The 19,071-nt window shown below is 57.1% G+C and overlaps 1 protein-coding gene across 2 annotated transcripts in view; it reads left to right on the forward strand.

Moving 5' to 3' along the window:
- The window catches only part of LOC144932980 (T-box transcription factor TBX2-like), a 34,552-nt gene extending 18,420 nt beyond the window's left edge, over positions 1 to 16,132 (forward strand). For both annotated transcript variants that reach the window (XM_078857385.1, XM_078857386.1), the window contains exons 4-6: positions 11,099 to 11,175; positions 11,833 to 11,978; positions 13,277 to 16,132. In XM_078857385.1, coding sequence (XP_078713511.1) covers positions 11,099 to 11,175; positions 11,833 to 11,978; positions 13,277 to 14,295 — 1,242 coding nt within the window. In that variant the 3' untranslated portion in view covers positions 14,296 to 16,132. The remainder of the gene's footprint in view (positions 1 to 11,098; positions 11,176 to 11,832; positions 11,979 to 13,276) is intronic.
- Positions 16,133 to 19,071: the final 2,939 nt, after the last annotated feature.

Below are 19,071 nucleotides of genomic sequence, written 5' to 3' on the forward strand. Positions count from 1 at the left end.
CTCTCACCCGTGCCCCTCTATCACTCCCATGCCCCACTCTCATCCGTACCCTCCCTCTCTCTCACCCGTCCCTCTCACCTGGGCACGAGTCGAACCTCACCGCCGCACCACGCGCTTAGACACGTCGGCACATTTGCAGTAACAAAGACAAAGCCCCCCCGGATAGCCTTTAACAGACGGTTGGGGGGTAAGTGCTGTGAGCGAGTCGCGGCAACTATGAAGGTTGCCACAGCCACACGAGGGGGTGGTGTGGTCTCAACCATGCCCGGCCAGACAACCGCTATTTCATCCCCCTGTGATGATATGTATAAACCGCACTCGGTTAAGGCTGAGTCAACCTAGGCGAGGCACAGAACCGGTTTAAATATTCGCCACTGTCACAGGTCGTGAGCGGGAATGTAACTCGTGTAGCCGGGTTCGTAGCGCGGCGCGCTCACCGCTGCGCACACATATAAGACAAAGGCAAAGATCTGCCATATAGCCTAGCAGACTGTTGGGGCAAGTGCTGTTAGCGAGCGCCTATAGAGGCCGGAACAGCACACGAGGGGGTGAGTGGCCAGCGCATCGCCCGGCCGCCTTTGTCTCCCAAGTAGCGATGTTTCAACACCGCACCAGGTACTCATTTGAGGCCGAGTCAACCTAGGGGAGACCCAGGACCGGTACAGATAATCGTCACTGGTGTTGGCCGTGAGCGGAATTCGAACTCTTGTCATCAGATTCGTCGCGTAATGCGCTAGCCGCTACATCACACACACATTTAAACACACACAATCTGACTGACACGCACAGCGCAATTCACACACAAACCACATGAACACGGACACTTAAATCCACACAGACGTGCACACACTTCAAACACACGCGCGCACGTAAACACGGATACTTAAAGTCGCACAATGACACGCACACACGCGCGCGCACACACAGACACTCAAATTAACACACAAAAGACAAACGCAGAAATGTAAACTCACACACGCACTTACATGCGCGCACGCACACACTGACATGCGCACGGACAATTATTTTCCCAGACACACACACACTTAAATTCACACACATACAGACGCTTAGACTCACACAGAAGCACATACTCTCAGCTTCACAGACAGACTAAACTCACACGCACACGAACGCACATGCACTCTTGAATCTCACAATCAAAAACACACTTACAGTGTTAAAGAAAAAGAACCCCCGTATAACCTTAACAGACTGTTGGGGCAAGTGCTGTTAGCGAGCAGCACCTATGAAGGCCGGAACGGCGCATGACGGGATGAGTGGGCAGCTCCACGTCACGCCCGGCCGCCTTTGTCTCCCTGGTGGGGATGTTCATCGAACCATATAGGTATTAATTTGAGTCTGAGTCGACCGAGATGAGGCCCAGAACTGGTTCAGATAATCGTGTTGGTGGCTGTGAGCGAGAATTGAACTCGGGTCTCTGCCGGCTTGGTAGTGCAGCGCGCTAACCGCTACACTACCGCTCCCCACACACACACACCTCCCAACACACACACACACACCTCCCAACACACACACACACACACACCTTCTCCCAACACAGACACACCTCCCAACACACACACACATCTACACCCTTCTCCCAACACACACACACACACTCTCCCAACACACACATACACCTCCCAACACACACACACACACCTTCTCCCAACACACACACACCTTCTCCCAACACACACACATCTACACCCTTCTCGCAACACACACACCTTCTCCCAACACACACACATCTACACCCTTCTCGCAACACACACACCTTCTCCCAACACAGCCACACACACATCTACACCCTTCTCGCAACACACACACACACACCTTCTCCCAACACACACACATCTACACCCTTCTCGCAACACACACACCTTCTCCCAACACACACACACACACACCTTCTCCCAACACACACACACACCTACACCCTTCTCGCAACACACACGCACACACCTTCACCCTTCTCACGCTCGCTGGTGCGAACATAAACTCGCACACGCAATCCAACGCACGCATAATCGCACACATAATTAAACTCGCACAGACGTGAGCTCACACAAATTCACGTACAAACACACACGCGCACATACACACACACAAAATACAAAGATCACCCGTATAGCCTTTATCAGACTGTTGGGGTAAGTGTTGTAATCGAGTAACACCTATGAAGGCCAGTACGGCACACGAGGGGGTGGGCGGCCAACACCACGCCCGGCCGCCTTTGTCTCCCTAGTGGCGATGTTTACACATCGCACAAGATACTCATTTGAGGCTGAGTCGACCTAGGGGAGGCCCAGGACCGGTTCAGATAATCGTAACCGGTGTTGGCCGTGAGCGGGGAATCGAACCCGGGTCGCTGGGTTCATAGCGCAGCACGCTAACTGCTACACTACCGCTCCCACACGTACACACACACAGGTACACACACACGTACACACAGACACACGCACACACACACACACACGTACACACAGGTACACGCACACACACACAGGTACACACACAGGTACACGCGCACACACACGTACACACACACAGGTACACACACAGGTACACACACAGGTGTATACACACAGGTACACGCACACACACACAGGTACACACAAGGTACACGCGCACGCACAACACGTGCACCCGATCCACCCGTCGGACTCGCGCGGGTGGCAATGCAGGATGCGTGCCGCGTGGGGGTACGCGCGCCGCACGCCGCGGTAATGCGCTCGGCAAACACGGGGGGAGCACCGTGGCGCGCGCGCGCGCGGGGGGGGGGCGCGCGGGGGGGGGGGCGCGCGCGGAGAGGGGGGGGGGGGCGCGAGGGGGGCGCGCGGCGTGGGGCGACCGAACCAGAAAATCAGGAACACCCGGGTGCGTGTGTGTGTGTACCTGTGTGTGTGTACCTGTATATACCTGTGTGTGTGTATATTTGTGTGTGGGGAGCGGTATTGTAGCGGTTAGCGCGCTGCGCTATGAACCTGGCGACCCGGGTTCGATTCCCACTCACGGCCAACACCAGTGACGATTATCTGAACCGGTCCTGGGCCTCCCCTAGGTCGACTTAGCCTTAAATGAGTACCTGGTGCGGTGTGTAAACATCGCCACTGGGGAGACAAAGGCGGTCGGGCGTGGTGCTGGCCACCCACCCCCTCGTGTGCCGTTCCGGCCTTCATAGGTGCCCGCTAACAGCACTTGCCCCTACAGTCTGTTAAGGCTATACGGGGGATCTTTGTACCTGTGTGTACCTGTGTGTGAGTGTGGCTGCGCGTCCGTGTAAAGTGTGCGTTGTGTTCATCTCGAGAACGTAGCACGCGCGTGCTGCGTATGTGTATTGGCGTATGTACGTATCAAATCGTGAGCTTTGTGTGTGTCGCCTGTACGTAGTATGTCCGCGTTGTCTGTGTTGTTTGTTCAATGTGTACATGTGTACATGTGTTCATGTGTACATGTGTGTATTTGTGCAGTGGGTAGCGCGCTGCGCTACAAACCCGGCGACCCGAGTTCGATTCCCGCTCACGAACAACACCGGTGACGAATATCTGAACCGGTCCCTAGGTCGACTCGGCATCAAATGAGCACCTGGTGCGGTGTGTAAACATCGCCACTAGGGAGACAAAGGCGGCCGGGCGTGGTGCTGGCCACCCACCCCCTCGTGTGCCGTGCCGACCTTCATAGGTGCTCGCTAACCGCATTTTCCCCTACAGTCTGTTGAGGCTATACCGGGATCTCTGTCTTTTATTTGTGCATCTACTCTCAGAGCTAAGTACGAATACACAAAGCGTGGTGTCTCATGCACATATCATTTGTACGAATTTCGTGCGTGTTTAACATTATGTATGAACGTGTGGGTGTGTACGTATCAAACGTTCCCTATTGTACCGTACACATTGTTGATGTACATTGATGTCCTTTGTATATGTGTGTATTGTGTCTGCGTATCACACAGCGAACGATATGTTACCCCGATCTCGTGGGATCATCCCGGTGAAATGTTGTTATTTAAGCTCAGCACCGGTTATGTACAATGTGTGTGTAATGTTCATTGTATGAAGTACTGTGTGTGCTGTGTATTATTGTTGTACGGCAACATAACGCGGATTTAAATATGAAGGTTTTAACATCGTAATTTTTTGGCATTATCGGTAACCGAATGAGTAAAACCGGTTCAGGCGCAGGTTACCGATTTTCCGGCTGAGAAAGAGAGGCAGCAGCTGTAGTTGTAGCAGCTGTAGCTGCTATAGCAGTAGCAGCTGCTGCAGCTGTAGCAGCTGTAGCAGCAGTAGCTGCTGTAGCAGCTGTAGCAGTAGCTGTAGCAGTAGCTGCTGTAGCTGTAACAGCTGCAGCTGTAGCAGTAGCAGTAGCTGCTGTAGCTGTAGCAGTAGCTGCTGTAGCAGTAGCTGTAGCAGTAGCTGCTGTAGCAGCAGCTGCTGTAGCAGTAGCTGTAGCAGTAGCTGTAGCTGTAGCAGTAGCTGTAGCAGTAGCTGCTGTAGCTGTAGCAGTAGCTGCTGCTACAGCTGTAGCTGCTGCTGCTACAGCTGCATCTGCTGTAGCTGTAGCTGCTGTAGCTGTAACTGCTGTAGCTGCTGCAGCTGTAGCAGCTGTAGCTGCAGCAGCAGTAACTACTGCTGTAGCTGCAGCTGCAGTAACTACTTCTGTAGCTGCAGCTGCAATAACTATTGGTGCAGCTGTAGCTGTATCTGCAGCAGTAGTTACTGCTGCTTCTGGACTTGGTCCACACACAGAGGTCGTGCCACTTCGATGCCATGTCCCGGCGCGGCACCTTCAACAATGGGGGCGCCGTTTCTTCAACCGACGCGTTTCATTCCTGACTAAAGTTCCGCTGGAAACGTTTACCGGGTGTCTTTTTTCTATTCCGACGTTCCGAACCGGTTATCTATTCTGGAACCGGTTTAGCTGTTACCGGTTTAACAAGCCTACTGTTCTCCGTACTCGCGTCTGCATGCGACAGCATCTCCGTGCTGAAACAGCGGAAGTGTTTAATTCATAGAGGTAACCGTAGGTGCAGTGACACACACACATATATATACAGTCTACAAGTGTGTGTTTGGTTTATTATCACTGTGGGGAGCGGTGGTGCAGCGGTTAGCGCTACGCTGCGCTATGAACCCGGTGACCCGAGTTCGATTCCCTCTCACGGCCAACACCGGTGACGATTATCTGAACCGATCCCAGGCCTCCCCTCGGTCGACTCAAACGAGTACCTGGTGTGGTGCGTAAACATCGTCACCAGGGAGACAAAGGCGGTCGGGCGTGGTGCTGACCACCCCACCCCCTCGTGTACCGTTACGGCCTTCATAGGTGCTCGCAAAGAGCACTTGCCCAAATAGTCTGCGCAGGCTATACGGGGGATCTTTGTCTTTATTATCTATCACTGCATGTACATCACACGTGCGTGCATTGTGTTGTGTACATGGCAGATGTAAAATGTGTACCGTGAGTGCTGTGTATGCATCACGTGTGCTTTGTGTGTATGGGTGCGTCTCATGTACAGGGCTCGACAACTGACATAACGAGCAGAGGCATGTTGGTCGAATTCGGTAAAACGCTCAATATTTCAGGAACCGCGATGCACATGAATACGACGAGACGATGGTCCCTAATAAATGGTGCGTCGCGAAGCAGTCCTTGAAGAGCCGCACGCGGCCCCGGAGCCGCAGGTTTCCGAGCCCTGGCCATGCGCGTGCTGCATTATTCGGCCTGTGTGCATCTTGACGCACGTGTACACTCACACTGAACACACACGCCCAGCGTCCACAGCCTACACGGCAATGCACAGTACAGAGCAGATTCTCGTGCGTACGGATAGCAATTCACAACCCTCTTTGTCTATCCACCGGTCAGCGGGGGTTGTTTGACCATACTTCACCACGCTGGTCAGTGCGGGTTGGTGAAGGGCTGGCGGAGTTGGTCGGACTGATTCAGATGTTACTCCCCACTGAACTCAAAGCACAGCGTGCTCACCATTGCACCACCGCTCTCCCTCTCTGATCTACATGTCTATTGGATGAAGACGGCTCTCTTCTGTCGCCATAACGAGCAGCAGCTACGATCAATCTCCTGGTGGATGAAGATTTCCCCACGCGGTCGCCATCTCTCACGATCTCATGATGTAGCGGGAACTTAACACCTCCACTCGTGTAGCAAGTCGCGCCTACGCGGTGCGCATTGATACAATACACTTGTGTACAACGACGACATCATCGCCGTGAAGTGTGATTTGTAGTTAGCCATGGCCATTCATGCAAATCGCATTTCAAATAATAATAATTTACATATTTACCCAAGAGAGGCGCGTGCCGCTTTATCTAGAGGTTCCTGCTGCCGCTACGTTGGGTTTCTCGATGTAAGATGTGTTCAGCCCCAGTTAATGATGAGCTGTGATTATGATACACTTGGGAGAAAACTCACGCGTGCGAGGGGGCAACACTCGATCCAATGGCAATCCGGCACAGGTGATACCAGTCCCCACTTTGCTGTCACTGCCTTCTCCTGGCACAGTCCCAGTGGTTACGGTTCCTCGACGCCGAACCAACGGGGAGAGAATCTCACGACATCTGTGTGTGACCCACCAACCCTCGCCGCTGCCTCCTCCACAGCGCCGGGTCACGTGCGCAGCCAACAACACCACCACCCGCAACGTCGCTGCAGTCGCACGGAGGAGACGGGAACCACAGATCAGCGGAAGGGCGGGTGGTAGCCCAAGCTCTGTGATTCTCTATTCTGGTGTGACCGTCTCTGTGCATGGGGATGAAAGTCTCCACCGACGCGTCCCTGCGCCTGTGAGCGTTGAGTTGTGGTGATGGCGGAGGTCGCGGTAGACTTCGTGGTGGTAGAGGTAGTGATGGTGGTGGAGGTAGTTGTGTTTGTAGTGGTAGATCATGATGGTCGTGGTGGTAGTAGTGGATGTGGTAGTGGAGGTATTGATAGAGGTGGTGGTGGAGGTAGTTGTGTTTGCGGTGGTGGTGGAGGTAATGGTGGTAGTCAAAGTTGAAATCGCGATGATGTCTGTATACCAGTTATGTTATATGTATTCTCACCAATCCGCACTGCCCATCGTGGTGAAGTATGGTCAAATAAAGCCGCATGGCATGTGGAGCCTCTCACTGGGCCTGAACACATGCGTAGTACATACTTCATGTACATCCATGCATGTACCGTGTGTATTGATGTGCATGTGTCATACATACAGACGATTGTGACTCACTGCTGTATATTCTATCGATATTCTAGAAGGGCAAGTGGTGTGGTATTTGCCTCTCACACACAAAGATTACCCGTATATCCTTAATAGACTGTAGGGGCAAGTGCTGTTAGCAAGCCCCTATGAAGGCCGGCACGGCACACGAGGGGGTGGGTGGCCAGCACCACGCTCGGCCAGCCATCTTTGCGTAGTGGCGAGTTTTTACAAATTGCACCAGGTACTCATTTGAGGCTGAGTTGATCTAGGGGAGGCCCAGGACCGGTTCAAATATTCGTCACTGATGTTGGCTGTGAGCGGGAATGGAACTTGGGTCGCCGGGTTCGCAGCGCAGCGCGCTCACCGCTACACTTCTGCTCCCCACAGACACACACGCAGAGACACACGCAGACACGCGCAGACACACGCGCAGACACACACGCAGACACGCGCAGACACATGCGCAGACACACGCAGAGACACACGCAGACACATACGCAGACACACGCAGACACGCGCAGACACACACGCAGAGACACACGCAGACACACACGCAGACACACGCAGACACGCGCAGACACGCGCAGACACACACGCAGAGACACACGCAGAGACACACGCAGACACACACGCAGACACGCACGCAGACACACACGCAGAGACACACGCAGAGACACACGCAGACACACACGCAGACACGCACGCAGACACACACGCAGAGACACACGCAGAGACACACGCAGACACACGCAGAGACACACGCAGAGACACACGCAGACACACACGCAGACACACGCAGACACACACAGACACACGCAGGCACACGCAGACACACGCAGACACACGCAGACACGCGCAGACACACACGCACACGCACACACGCAGACACACACCCAGACACGCGCAGACACACACGCAGGCACACGCGCAGGCACACGCACAGACACACACACGCAGACACACACGCAGACACACACACACACAGGCACACGCACAGACACACGCGCAGACACACGCGCAGACACACGCAGACACACACGCAGACACACACGCAGGCACACACGCACACTGCAGTCGAGTCTCTGTGTGCACACATCCGAGACTCAGCACTGTCGCCCTGTGGCTGCTGGCGGCCCTGTAAGGACGCCGAGCTCCCGGGGTCGATCGGTCTCAATCGTAGCGCGGGGTCCACACGATCCATCACCGGTGAACCGAGTAACTCGCCTCCCGCCGGGTGTGACGGTAAAGCCGACAGAGAGTGGGCGAATCCCGCTTTCATACGACAAAGACAAAGATCCCCGTAAAGGGATCAACGGAATGTTGGGGCAAGTGCTGTTAGCGAGCACCTATAAAGACCGGGACGGCACACGAGGGGGTGGGTAGCCAGCACCACGCCCGGCCAGCCGCCTTTGTCTCCCTAGTGCTGATATTTTAAACGCCAGACCCAGATGCTATTCTAAGGCTGAGCCGACTTCGGGCAGGCCCATAACCAATAGGAACGCTTTTATTGCGTGTCACGAGAGTGGTGGCGCTGTATTTATCGCAGCCTTCCCTGCCATCCAGGTTCAACACCGGGCCATGGACAGACACGACGCACCCAGGGACCAATGGTACCCGAACCCGTCCGAGCTGTCTCTCTCCCTGGCCGATTCAGACTAAAATGAGCAGCTGGTAGGTCTGTGAGCATCAGTACTGGGGAGACAAAGACGGTCGTGCGTGGTTCTTTATCTCTCCATTCCCATGCGGCTTTGATTGGTGCTCGCTAACAGCGCTTGCCCAACAGTGTGTCAGGCTCGAGACATTCTGTACTTGTGTTGGAACGCGTGTGTGTTTGTGAGTGTGATATAGATATACGTGCAGGTATATGTCATTCACGTACACACTCGTGCACACATTCACTCGTGCACACACCACGCGCACACACCCGGGCACACAGTTACACACACGGACACTCACACACGCGCACACCATTACAACGACAAAGACCTCCCGTATAGACGTGACAAACTGTTGGGGCAAGTGCCGTTAGCGAGTACAGTGTCTATGAAGGCCAGAACGGCACACGAGGGGTGGGTGGCCATCGTCACGCACCTTTGTATCCCCAGTGGCGATGTTTACACACCGCACCCGATACTCATTTGAGGCTGAGTCGACCTAAAGGAGACCCACGACCGGTTCGGATAATCGTCACTGGTGTTGGTCGTGAACTCCGGTCGCTGGGTTCGTAGCGCAGCAGTCCCGCTAACCAATGCGACACCACTCTCCAAAGACAAAGGTGCCCCATATAGCCTTAGAGGACCGTTGGGGCGAGTGCCGTGAGCGCGCCACCACTGCCCCCGCACATTCACAAAGAGCGCGGGACGTCTTCAGGGCTCGATCTTGAAATCAAACTTGCGAATTGAAGCAGTGGGGTGGGGGGGGAGAACCTCACCGCATCCACCTCCCACGCTAAGCTAAGTTTTGTTTGGGAGTCGGAAATTCTGCGCAGTTGTAATTTGAGTGAAATCTACGCGCGTCTCGATTACTAATTCCCTCTCTCTCGCCGCGAGCTCCAGAGCGCGCGTGCCGTGTGTACTCGCAGTGCACGGTGTGTGCACGCTCGCTGTGTACACTGACAGACAGCAGTGCGTGTTGTGTGCAAGCTCTCGCCGCTCGTGTGCACACACGCGGCGGGCTACGCGGGAGCGAATTCGCCCCCCCGCCACGGACAGTTGCTCGGGGGGGGGGGTCACGGTCCTCTCGGGGTCCCCTTGGGATCGACGCACGGGCTCGGCAAAGACCCCTCATCCTTGTCTCACGCCTCCCTCCCAGTCCTCTCCCCGACCCCTATCTCCTACCCCGCTCTCACAGCTCTCTCCACTACCCCTCTCCTTAGCCCTGTCCCCTACCCCTGTCCCCTACCCCTGTCCCCTACCCCTGTCCCCGACCTCTCCCCCACGTGTCGCTCCCCGCGCCCACTCGCTGAAAGGTGGTGCCGTCTCGCTGTGAGTCACGGGGGGCGGTGGACAGGCCGCAGTGGCGGTGAGGCTGTTGTTGGCTGTTGTTGGCTGTTGTTGTTGTGTGTCGTCGTCACTCGCACTGCAGTGATACAGGTCGCGACATCCGTGGGTCGGGGTGTTCCGCGTCTCATGAACTGTGGCCGCGTGTTGTGCGGAGTAGCTCGGACTGTGTTGGCTGTATTCGAGTGGCATTGCAGTGTCGGGTGTTGTGTCCGTGTCACCCGGACCGCACGGGCTGTGCGCTAAGGCTGTTGGATCTCGGGACCAACTCTAAGACTGACAGGGGAATAGACACACGCATTGTACATGCACACGCATTGTAGATGCACACGCATTGTACATGCACACGCATTGTAGATGCACACACATTGTACACAAGTGTGCACACGCGTGTGCGCACACAGCAAGTGCGCGCATGCAGCCTGCAACATCGCCATGCACGTACACACACGCGTTACACATCGCACATTGAAACACGCTTACATAACAGTATCCACACGTATACAGAGCTTACACAATACATACATAAACACACACGCATAGAGAAAGAGTGTTAACATAGCACTGCACCCATGTCGCTACAGCGCGTGTACATTGACAAAGACAAAGATGCCCCGGAATATATCCGCACGTGCTGTCGGGGCAAGTGCTGCCAGCGAGCTCCGATGTTCATTGACAAACACACACGTGCATTGTACACTGACACATACGGAGCTTAACACAAGCAGAGACGCACACGCTGTGTACACAAACACACACGCGCACGTACGCATTGCACATGTACACAGTGTTCATTGACACGGGGTAAATATACACACACACCGCCCCACGGTGCCCACCCCCCCGCCCTCACGTCCCTCTCCTCTCACCCCACCCCTCCCTCCCCTAGATCACACAGCTGAAGATCGACAACAACCCCTTCGCCAAGGGGTTCCGGGACACGGGCAACGGCCGCCGAGAGAAGAGGTAGAGAGTTCGCACCCGGGCGGTGGTGCGAGGGCATCGCACCACCACGCACCACCACCACGCACCACCACCACGCACCACCACCACCACCACGCACCCCCACCATGCACCACCACCCCACACGTGCCCTCGCTCACCCAGCTCTACACACCCCCCGGTGGGAACAAACTCACCCCGCTGCTCACCCCGCTGCTCACCTGCCCCAGTCCTGATTCTCGTCGCCTCGGGGGTCAATGCCGGGCAAGTGGCGCCACCTGGCGGCGATGACGCGGAACGCCATCAGTGTGACCACCAGGGCCACCTCGCCACTCCGCAGGGTGACCACTCACCAGTGTGACCACCAGGGCCACCTCGCCACTCCGCAGGGTGACCACTCACCAGTGTGACCACCAGGGACACCTCGCCACTCAGCAGGGTGACCACTCGCCAGGGTGACCACCAGGGCCACATCGCCACTCAGCAGGGTGACCACTCACCAGGGTGACCACTCAGCAGGGCCACCTCGCCACTCGCTAGGGTGACCACTCACGAGAAGCATCAAGCTGACCCCCACGTGCGATGCAGGTGTCTCCGTGTCTCACCATCTGCTGCCCCCATCTCCTGACCCTGACCCCAACCCCGACTGACCCCCGCCCTCCCCCCCCGTGCCCCCTGCAGGAAGCAGCTGGCGCTCCACTCGCTGCGCACGTACGAGGAGGCGGAGGGCGAGGAGCGCGACGACGGCGACTCGGACGAGGAGCCCCCCCCAGGCTCCGCCAGCGCCTCGTCCAGACACACCCTCACTTCCAGCCCGCTCTACTCCGGTACGCACACCCCAAGTACCACCACTCACACCCCACCACCACTCACATCCCACCACCGCTCGCGCCCCACCACCGTCACGCACACGGCATCCAGACGACAGACGAATCGCGCCGAATTGGCGTCGCGGTTCCACTCGGGAGCGCATTCCTCGTACGTCTCGATTGCACCCGCGGGTTCGTCGCGTCGGCCTCCCGTAGCCCCCCATCTACTGTCATCATCATCATCATCCTGCTCATCGTCGAGAGACCTGGGTCCCTGCACAATCGAGTCGGTGTCTGTGCCGTGAACCTGGAGAATCGGTGCCAGATCGAGGATTCCGTGATGGCCACACGCCACGGCGGCACCGGGCAGCGGGATACCATCGCATCCAATTCTCACACGATGGCGGCGGCGGCGGCAGCGATGTAGTCCAGGAGCTCGATGACGTTGTCGAGGTTCTGCTGCTGCTGGCTACGACGAGGGGGCTTCAGCAGAGCGAGAGTTCGTGTCGTTTGGCTGCTCCTCCGTTGAAGGAACGCAGCCTGCAGTGGTTTACTGTGTGGGTCCACAGTGGGGGTGACATGGCCACAATCGCACTACTCCTGTCGCTGCGTCTTTAATCTCCCATTCAGTGGGGAGGTGCGTGCTCAGGCCGGGCTGAACCCAGGTACTGAGGTTCAAAGTGCGAACGTGTGATCGGACGATTGCACCTCCGATTAGCACGGTTGGCTACGTAAGGTGCGAAAGAAGTTCAACATTTATATACGTACATCGGTGTCAACCACTCTGGTGCCGTCTCGCGAAGCGTTTGCAAAGCGGCGGAGCGAGTTTGCGACTCCGCGCGCGTGGGAGCGGGGATCCGAGATGGAGGCAGACGTGGGCAATGATGGCCGGCGATGATGGTGACGATGATGGGGGCAATGGCTGTCGCTTTGCCGTGGCCACAATCAGACGACTGGATTTAGAATCAAAATAATCTCGTCGCTCGCTCCGGCCTTGAGGGAGAGCGTTATTTCAGCTGTGTCGGTTCAACGCAAGCAAAACTACGGTCTGGTTTTGATATTCACAGTAAAATATAAAACGCGACCGCATGTGCACGTGACATCGGTACACAAACACGCGTGCACATCAACACGAACACGCACGCTGTTTCCTCGGATCGCTGCTCTTTAATTGACGTTTGTGCCGTTGGTGGTGACCCAAGTCGTGCTTCTTGCCAACGAGCCTCCTCTCCCCAGAGTTGGCAAGCGCGGCGTTAACCCAGAGACGTCGTGACACGCCGCGAGCTCAGAGCCGTGCTCTCAACCTCTCTTCGCAGAGCGGAGCCGCGACGACCGCGAGCAGCGAGGGGGCCGCGGCGGCGGCGGCGAGGACCGCGGCCTCGACCTCTCGGCCAAGGAGCTGCGCTCCCCGGGAGACCGCGCGGCCGCCGCGGCCGCCTTCTCTGCCTCGTCCTCCTCCTCCTCGTCTCGCACCCCGGAGCGCGATGCCCCGCGTCACCCGGCGCGCTCCTCCTCGTGCCCCTCGGAGGCGTCGCGCCACCCCGAGCACAACGGCGCTGACAAGCACCACGACCCGGCGGGCAAGGCCCGCGACGGGGCCTCTGCGCGCGGCGGCGGCAAGGAGAGCTTCGCCCCGCTCACCGTGCAGACGGACGGGCCGCACGCGCACGTCGCGTCGGGAGCGCTGCACAACCTCGGCTTCCCGGGCCTGCACGGGCAGCCCTTCTTCGCGCCCATCAACGGGAGCCACCCGCTCTTCCTGCACCCCGGCCAGATGGCCATGGCCTCGGGCGCCTTCCCGGGCCTGAGCGCCGGCATGGGGCCCCTGCTGGCCTCCATGTCGGGCGTGCTGGGCGGCGCGGACGCGGCGGGCGCCCCGCACGGCGTCCCCGCCTCGTCGGCCGCGCTGCACTTCCCGGGACTGCCCCACCACCTGCTCGCGTCACAGGGCCTGCCCGTGTCGGCCTTCGGCAGCCTCTTCCCCTACCACTACACCTACATGGCGGCCGCCGCGGCCGCGGCGGCGGCCGGGGCGGGCGGCCCCGCGCACCGGCACCCGCTGTTCGGCCGCCAGCACCTGCGCTTCAGCCCCTACTCGCTGCCCCTGTCCGCGGCTCCCCCCCCGCCGCCCGCGGCGCCGCCGTCCGGGGCGGCCGAGGCCGCGTCCGGCGTCGAGGGGAAACTCGGGGGGGCCGCGTCGCCCGCCCCCCCGAGGAGCCACGGCGCCAGCCCCGAGCGAGAGGGCAAGAGCGAGCTGCGGAGCATCCAGCGGCTCGTGAGCGGCCTGGAGGGCGGCAAGCGGGGCGCGTCTCCCGGCAGGGGCAGCCCGTCCTAGTCCGCTGCCTGCCGCTCCGCCCCCCGAGCCTGCCGCTGCCCACGCGCACGCGGAGCGGGAGGGTGGGGGGGGGCAGCCGACCGACAAACACGAAGCCGTTCCGGCGCGCGCGCTCGCTGTGACGCCGGGGGTGACGCGAGCACGTACGCACCGATGCCGACACACACGCACGCACGCGCACCCTTCATGCCGACAGGATCCGCCTACGCTCGGGCGGCGACGCGGCCCGGCGGCGGCGGCCGCCCCGATTAATACCGCGGTGGTGCGCATTGGCCGTGACAACACCACGTGTCGTCTGCTTCGCTGCGGACGTTAAAGATCCCGTGACGTCATTAGCAGGGTCCAAGTTGGAAAATATTGCTCGAGTGGGACTGGACACCGCAAAATCGTGGCAGCAGACTGGGGCCCAAAGTCTCGCTGGCAATTGAGACTGTACTGGCCTCCTGAGTGCACACCTGGCACACACACACACACAGAATCAACTTGGACTTGAAACGCTGATGGCGACACATTCTAGACAGTCACTGACACGAGTGCGCATGCACACGCTGGGACACACGGAGATGCTCACACACGCGCACGCACACACGCGCACACACGCCTTTGTGCCGATCCTCCACAACACAGACACAACTCCCATGTGTGTAGCAGAGTGGCGGCTGAAATGCGCCATCTCACACACAAGACACTTTCATCACCACGTTGAGTGCATACGCAGTGTACACACAGTGAGGATACTCACACAGTACACACAACCGTGGGTACACAGTGGACAGAGTACTCGTGCCGAGTCCACGACTCAACCACTGATACTTGGGCCAGACTGTGCAGCCCGGCCACGTGATCGCAACGAGAGGGAGAGCCACTGGGGGGGGGGGGGGGGCCATCCCCTCGGGCCCCCCCTCATTGCCCCCCCCCCCACCCCAACACTATTGAGGAACCACGAGGTGACTGGAGGAGCCGCGGACTGACTGCCCCTCTCCCCGTGGAGGGGGGCTGGGGATGACAGCCCCCCTGGCCCTGTGGGCAGCACCCTCTGATGTTGGGAAACTCCCGGTGAGATGGGGGGGGGGGGTGACCCCCCTCCCCCTCCTCACCTGCCCCCCACCTCTTTCAGCTGTGACATAGTGTAGCGTCCATGTCATGTTCCATGTAATTCCAATATGATATTAACACGAGTAATTATAATTATAATGATGATAATACAAACCATAACATTAATACAATGATGATGATGATGGTAATGATGATAAGTGAAGGTAATCGCAGCTATTTATGTAATTATTCGGCCAATACTGTGTAAATATCACGACCACACCGTCGCTCTCATCATCGGTTGCGTAGCCTGTTCCATAGAGTTCATCATAATTTATTGCACATTCTGTAAATATTCACGTGTACAGTCGGGGGGCTAACCCGTGCACCCCCCCCACCACCATTGCCCCCCCCCCCCCATCGTTCCCCGCACTCCCCCTCGCTCCCCCACACCCCGCCCCCCCCTCCTGCAGCTGCGGCGTTCCCCCAGCTCCCTGCACCCGCCTGCCTTACCCCCCCCCCCTGCAATCCGCCCCCCACCCCCAAGCTGCCACCCTTGACCCCCACCCCGCATCTCGTGGGCTGGTGGGGGGGGCGAATTGAGGTGGAAAGCTGCGCCCGTCGAGGCGCAGGCTGCGTGGTTGGTTTGGGGGGAGGGGCCATCTCCCCTCCGGGGGGGGCGGGGCTCGTGTTTCTCTCTCGTGATGCTCTTTGTACCCCCCCCCACACGCCGTGTGCGACCCCGTGAAGGTGCGTCCCGTGACCCCCCCCATCCTCCCACGCGACCGAGCGACCCCCTCCCCCCCGCCCCTAAATGTTAATCATTGAAATAAACATGACGTCATTTAATCATTGAAATAAACATGACGTCATTTAAACCGCGCTGCTCTGAGCCACCCCTCCCCCCCGCCCTGTGTGTATGGGGCGGCGGGGGGGGGGGTCCCTGGGGGGAGGGTCCCCCTAATGGACGCTGCCGGGCCCCCGATCTTGGCACGGGGGTGCGGAGCGCGATCCGCGCAGCCGATGAGCACGGTCGGTTACGTACGGTGCGAAAGAAATTCAACATCCACGCACATACGATCGCGTCACTGCTGCCCCCCTCTCCGCCTGCCCGCTCCCCGTTGGACCCCGCGCATTACCCGGGTCCCTCCCGGGGGGTCCCCTTGACTCCAGCAGACCCCCAGGGGACCCCTCCTCAACGGACCCCCTTTGACTAACGCGATTCCAACGCGCGGCGGCGTGAGACCCCCGATGCCTCGTGGGGTTAGCGGAGTGGGAACCGCGGGGATGCTGAGTCGATGTGACAGGGGGTTGTGTGCTGTGCGGGGTGTGTGTGTGTGGTGTAAGAAGGGTGTGTGTGTGTGTGCTGTGCGGGGTGTGTGTGTGTGCTGTGCGGGGTGTGTGTGTGTGGTGTAAGAAGGGTGTGTGTGTGTGTGCTGTGCGGGGTGTGTGTGTGTGGTGTAAGAAGGGTGTGTGTGTGTGTGCTGTGCGGGGTGTGTGTGTGCTGTGCGGGGTGTGTGTGTGTGTGCTGTGCGGGGTGTGTGTGTGTGTGCTGTGCGGGGAGTGTGCTGTGTGTGCTGCGCGGGGTGTGCTGTGGGGGTGTGTGTGTGTGCTGTGTGGGGTGTGTGTGTTGTGCGGAGTGTGTGTGTGCGGGGTGTGTGTGTGCTGTGTGGGGTGTGTGGTGTAAGAAGGATGTGTGTGTGCTGTTAAAAGGGTGTGTGTGCTGTTAGACGGGTGTGTGTGCTGTGTGCGGTGTGTGTGTGCTGTGTGGGGTGTGTGTGTGCTGTGTGGGGGTGTGTGTGTGCTGTGTGGGGGGTGTGTGTGTGCTGTGTGGGGTGTGTGTGTGCTGTTAGAAGGGTGTGTGTGTGCTGTGGGGGTGTGTGTGTGTGCTGTGTGGGGGATGTGTGTGTGCTGTGTGGGGTGTGTGTGTGTGGTGTAAGAAGGGTGTGTGTGTTGTGCGGGGTGTGTGTGTGTGCTGTTAGAAGGATGTGTGCTGTTAGAAGGATGTGTGTGTGCTGTGCGGTGTGTGTTGTGCGGGGTGTGTGTGTGTTGTACGGGGTGTGTGCTGTGCGGGGGAGCTACTTGAGCCTCTGTTTAATTTCCTGTTCCCCCCACCCCCCTAATCCCCCCCCCCCCTCGTGTCGCTGGCACCGGAGCCGAAGCGACCGCTTGGAGGAGCGCGGATTATGCGTTCATTGGAAGCAAAGACAAAGATTCCCTGTACAGCCTCTAACAGACTGTTGGGGCAAGTGCTGTTAGCGAGTAGCACCTATGAAGGCCGGCCCGGCACACAAGCGGCTGGGTGGCCTACATCACGCCCGGCTACCTTTGTTTCCCCAGTGCTAATGTTGTTTACTGCACACTGCATCGGGTATTCATTTGAGGCTGAGCCGATCTAAGGGAGGCCCAGGTTCGGTTAAAATATTCGCCACTATTATTATTGGTCGTGAGCGGGAATCGAGTAGGGGCGCTGGGTTACGCACAGTGAATGTTTATACATATATACACACGTGGATACATGCACAGTGAATGTGTGTATACACACACGTGGATACATGCACAGTGAATGTGTATACACACACGTGGATACATGCACAGTGAATGTGTATATATACACACGTGGATACATGCACAGTGAATGTGTGTATACACACACGTGGATACATGCACAGTGAATGTGTATACACACACGTGGATACATGCACAGTGAATGTGTATATATACACACGTGGATACATGCACAGTGAATGTGTGTATACACACACGTGGATACATGCACAGTGAATGTGTATACACACACGTGGATACATGCACAGTGAATGTGTATATATACACACGCGTGGATACATGCACAGTGAATGTGTATATATACACACGTGGATACATGCACAGTGAATGTGTGTATACACACACGTGGATACATGCACAGTGAATGTGTATATATACACACGCGTGGATACATGCACAGTGAATGTGTATATATACACACGCGTGGATACATGCACAGTGAATGTGTGTATACACACACGTGGATACATGCACAGTGAATGTGTATATATATACACACGCGTGGATACATGCACAGTGAATGTGTGTATACACACACGTGGATACATGCACAGTGAATGTGTATATATACACACGCGTGGATACATGCACAGTGAATGTGTGTATACACACACGTGGATACATGCACAGTGAATGTGTGTATATACACACACGTGGATACATGCACAGTGAATGTGTGTATATACACACACGTGTATACATGCACAGTGAATGTGTGTATACACACACGTGGATACATGCACAGTGAATGTGTATATACACACACGTGGATACATGCACAGTGAATGTGTGTATATATACACACGTGGATACATGCACAGTGAATGTGTGTATATATACACACGTGGATACATGCACAGTGAATGTGTGTATATATACACACGTGTATACATGCACAGTGAATGTGTGTATATACACACGTGGATACATGCACAGTGAATGTGTGTATATATACACGTGGATACATGCACAGTGAATGTGTATATACACACACGTGTATACATGCACAGTGAATGTGTATACACACACGTGGATACATGCACAGTGAATGTGTATATATACACACACGTGGATACATGCACAGTGAATGTGTGTATATATACACGTGGATACATGCACAGTGAATGTGTATATACACACACGTGTATACATGCACAGTGAATGTGTGTATAT

This window comes from Lampetra fluviatilis, chromosome 6 (assembly GCF_964198595.1).
Source record: "Lampetra fluviatilis chromosome 6, kcLamFluv1.1, whole genome shotgun sequence".
Lineage (NCBI taxonomy): Eukaryota > Metazoa > Chordata > Hyperoartia > Petromyzontiformes > Petromyzontidae > Lampetra > Lampetra fluviatilis.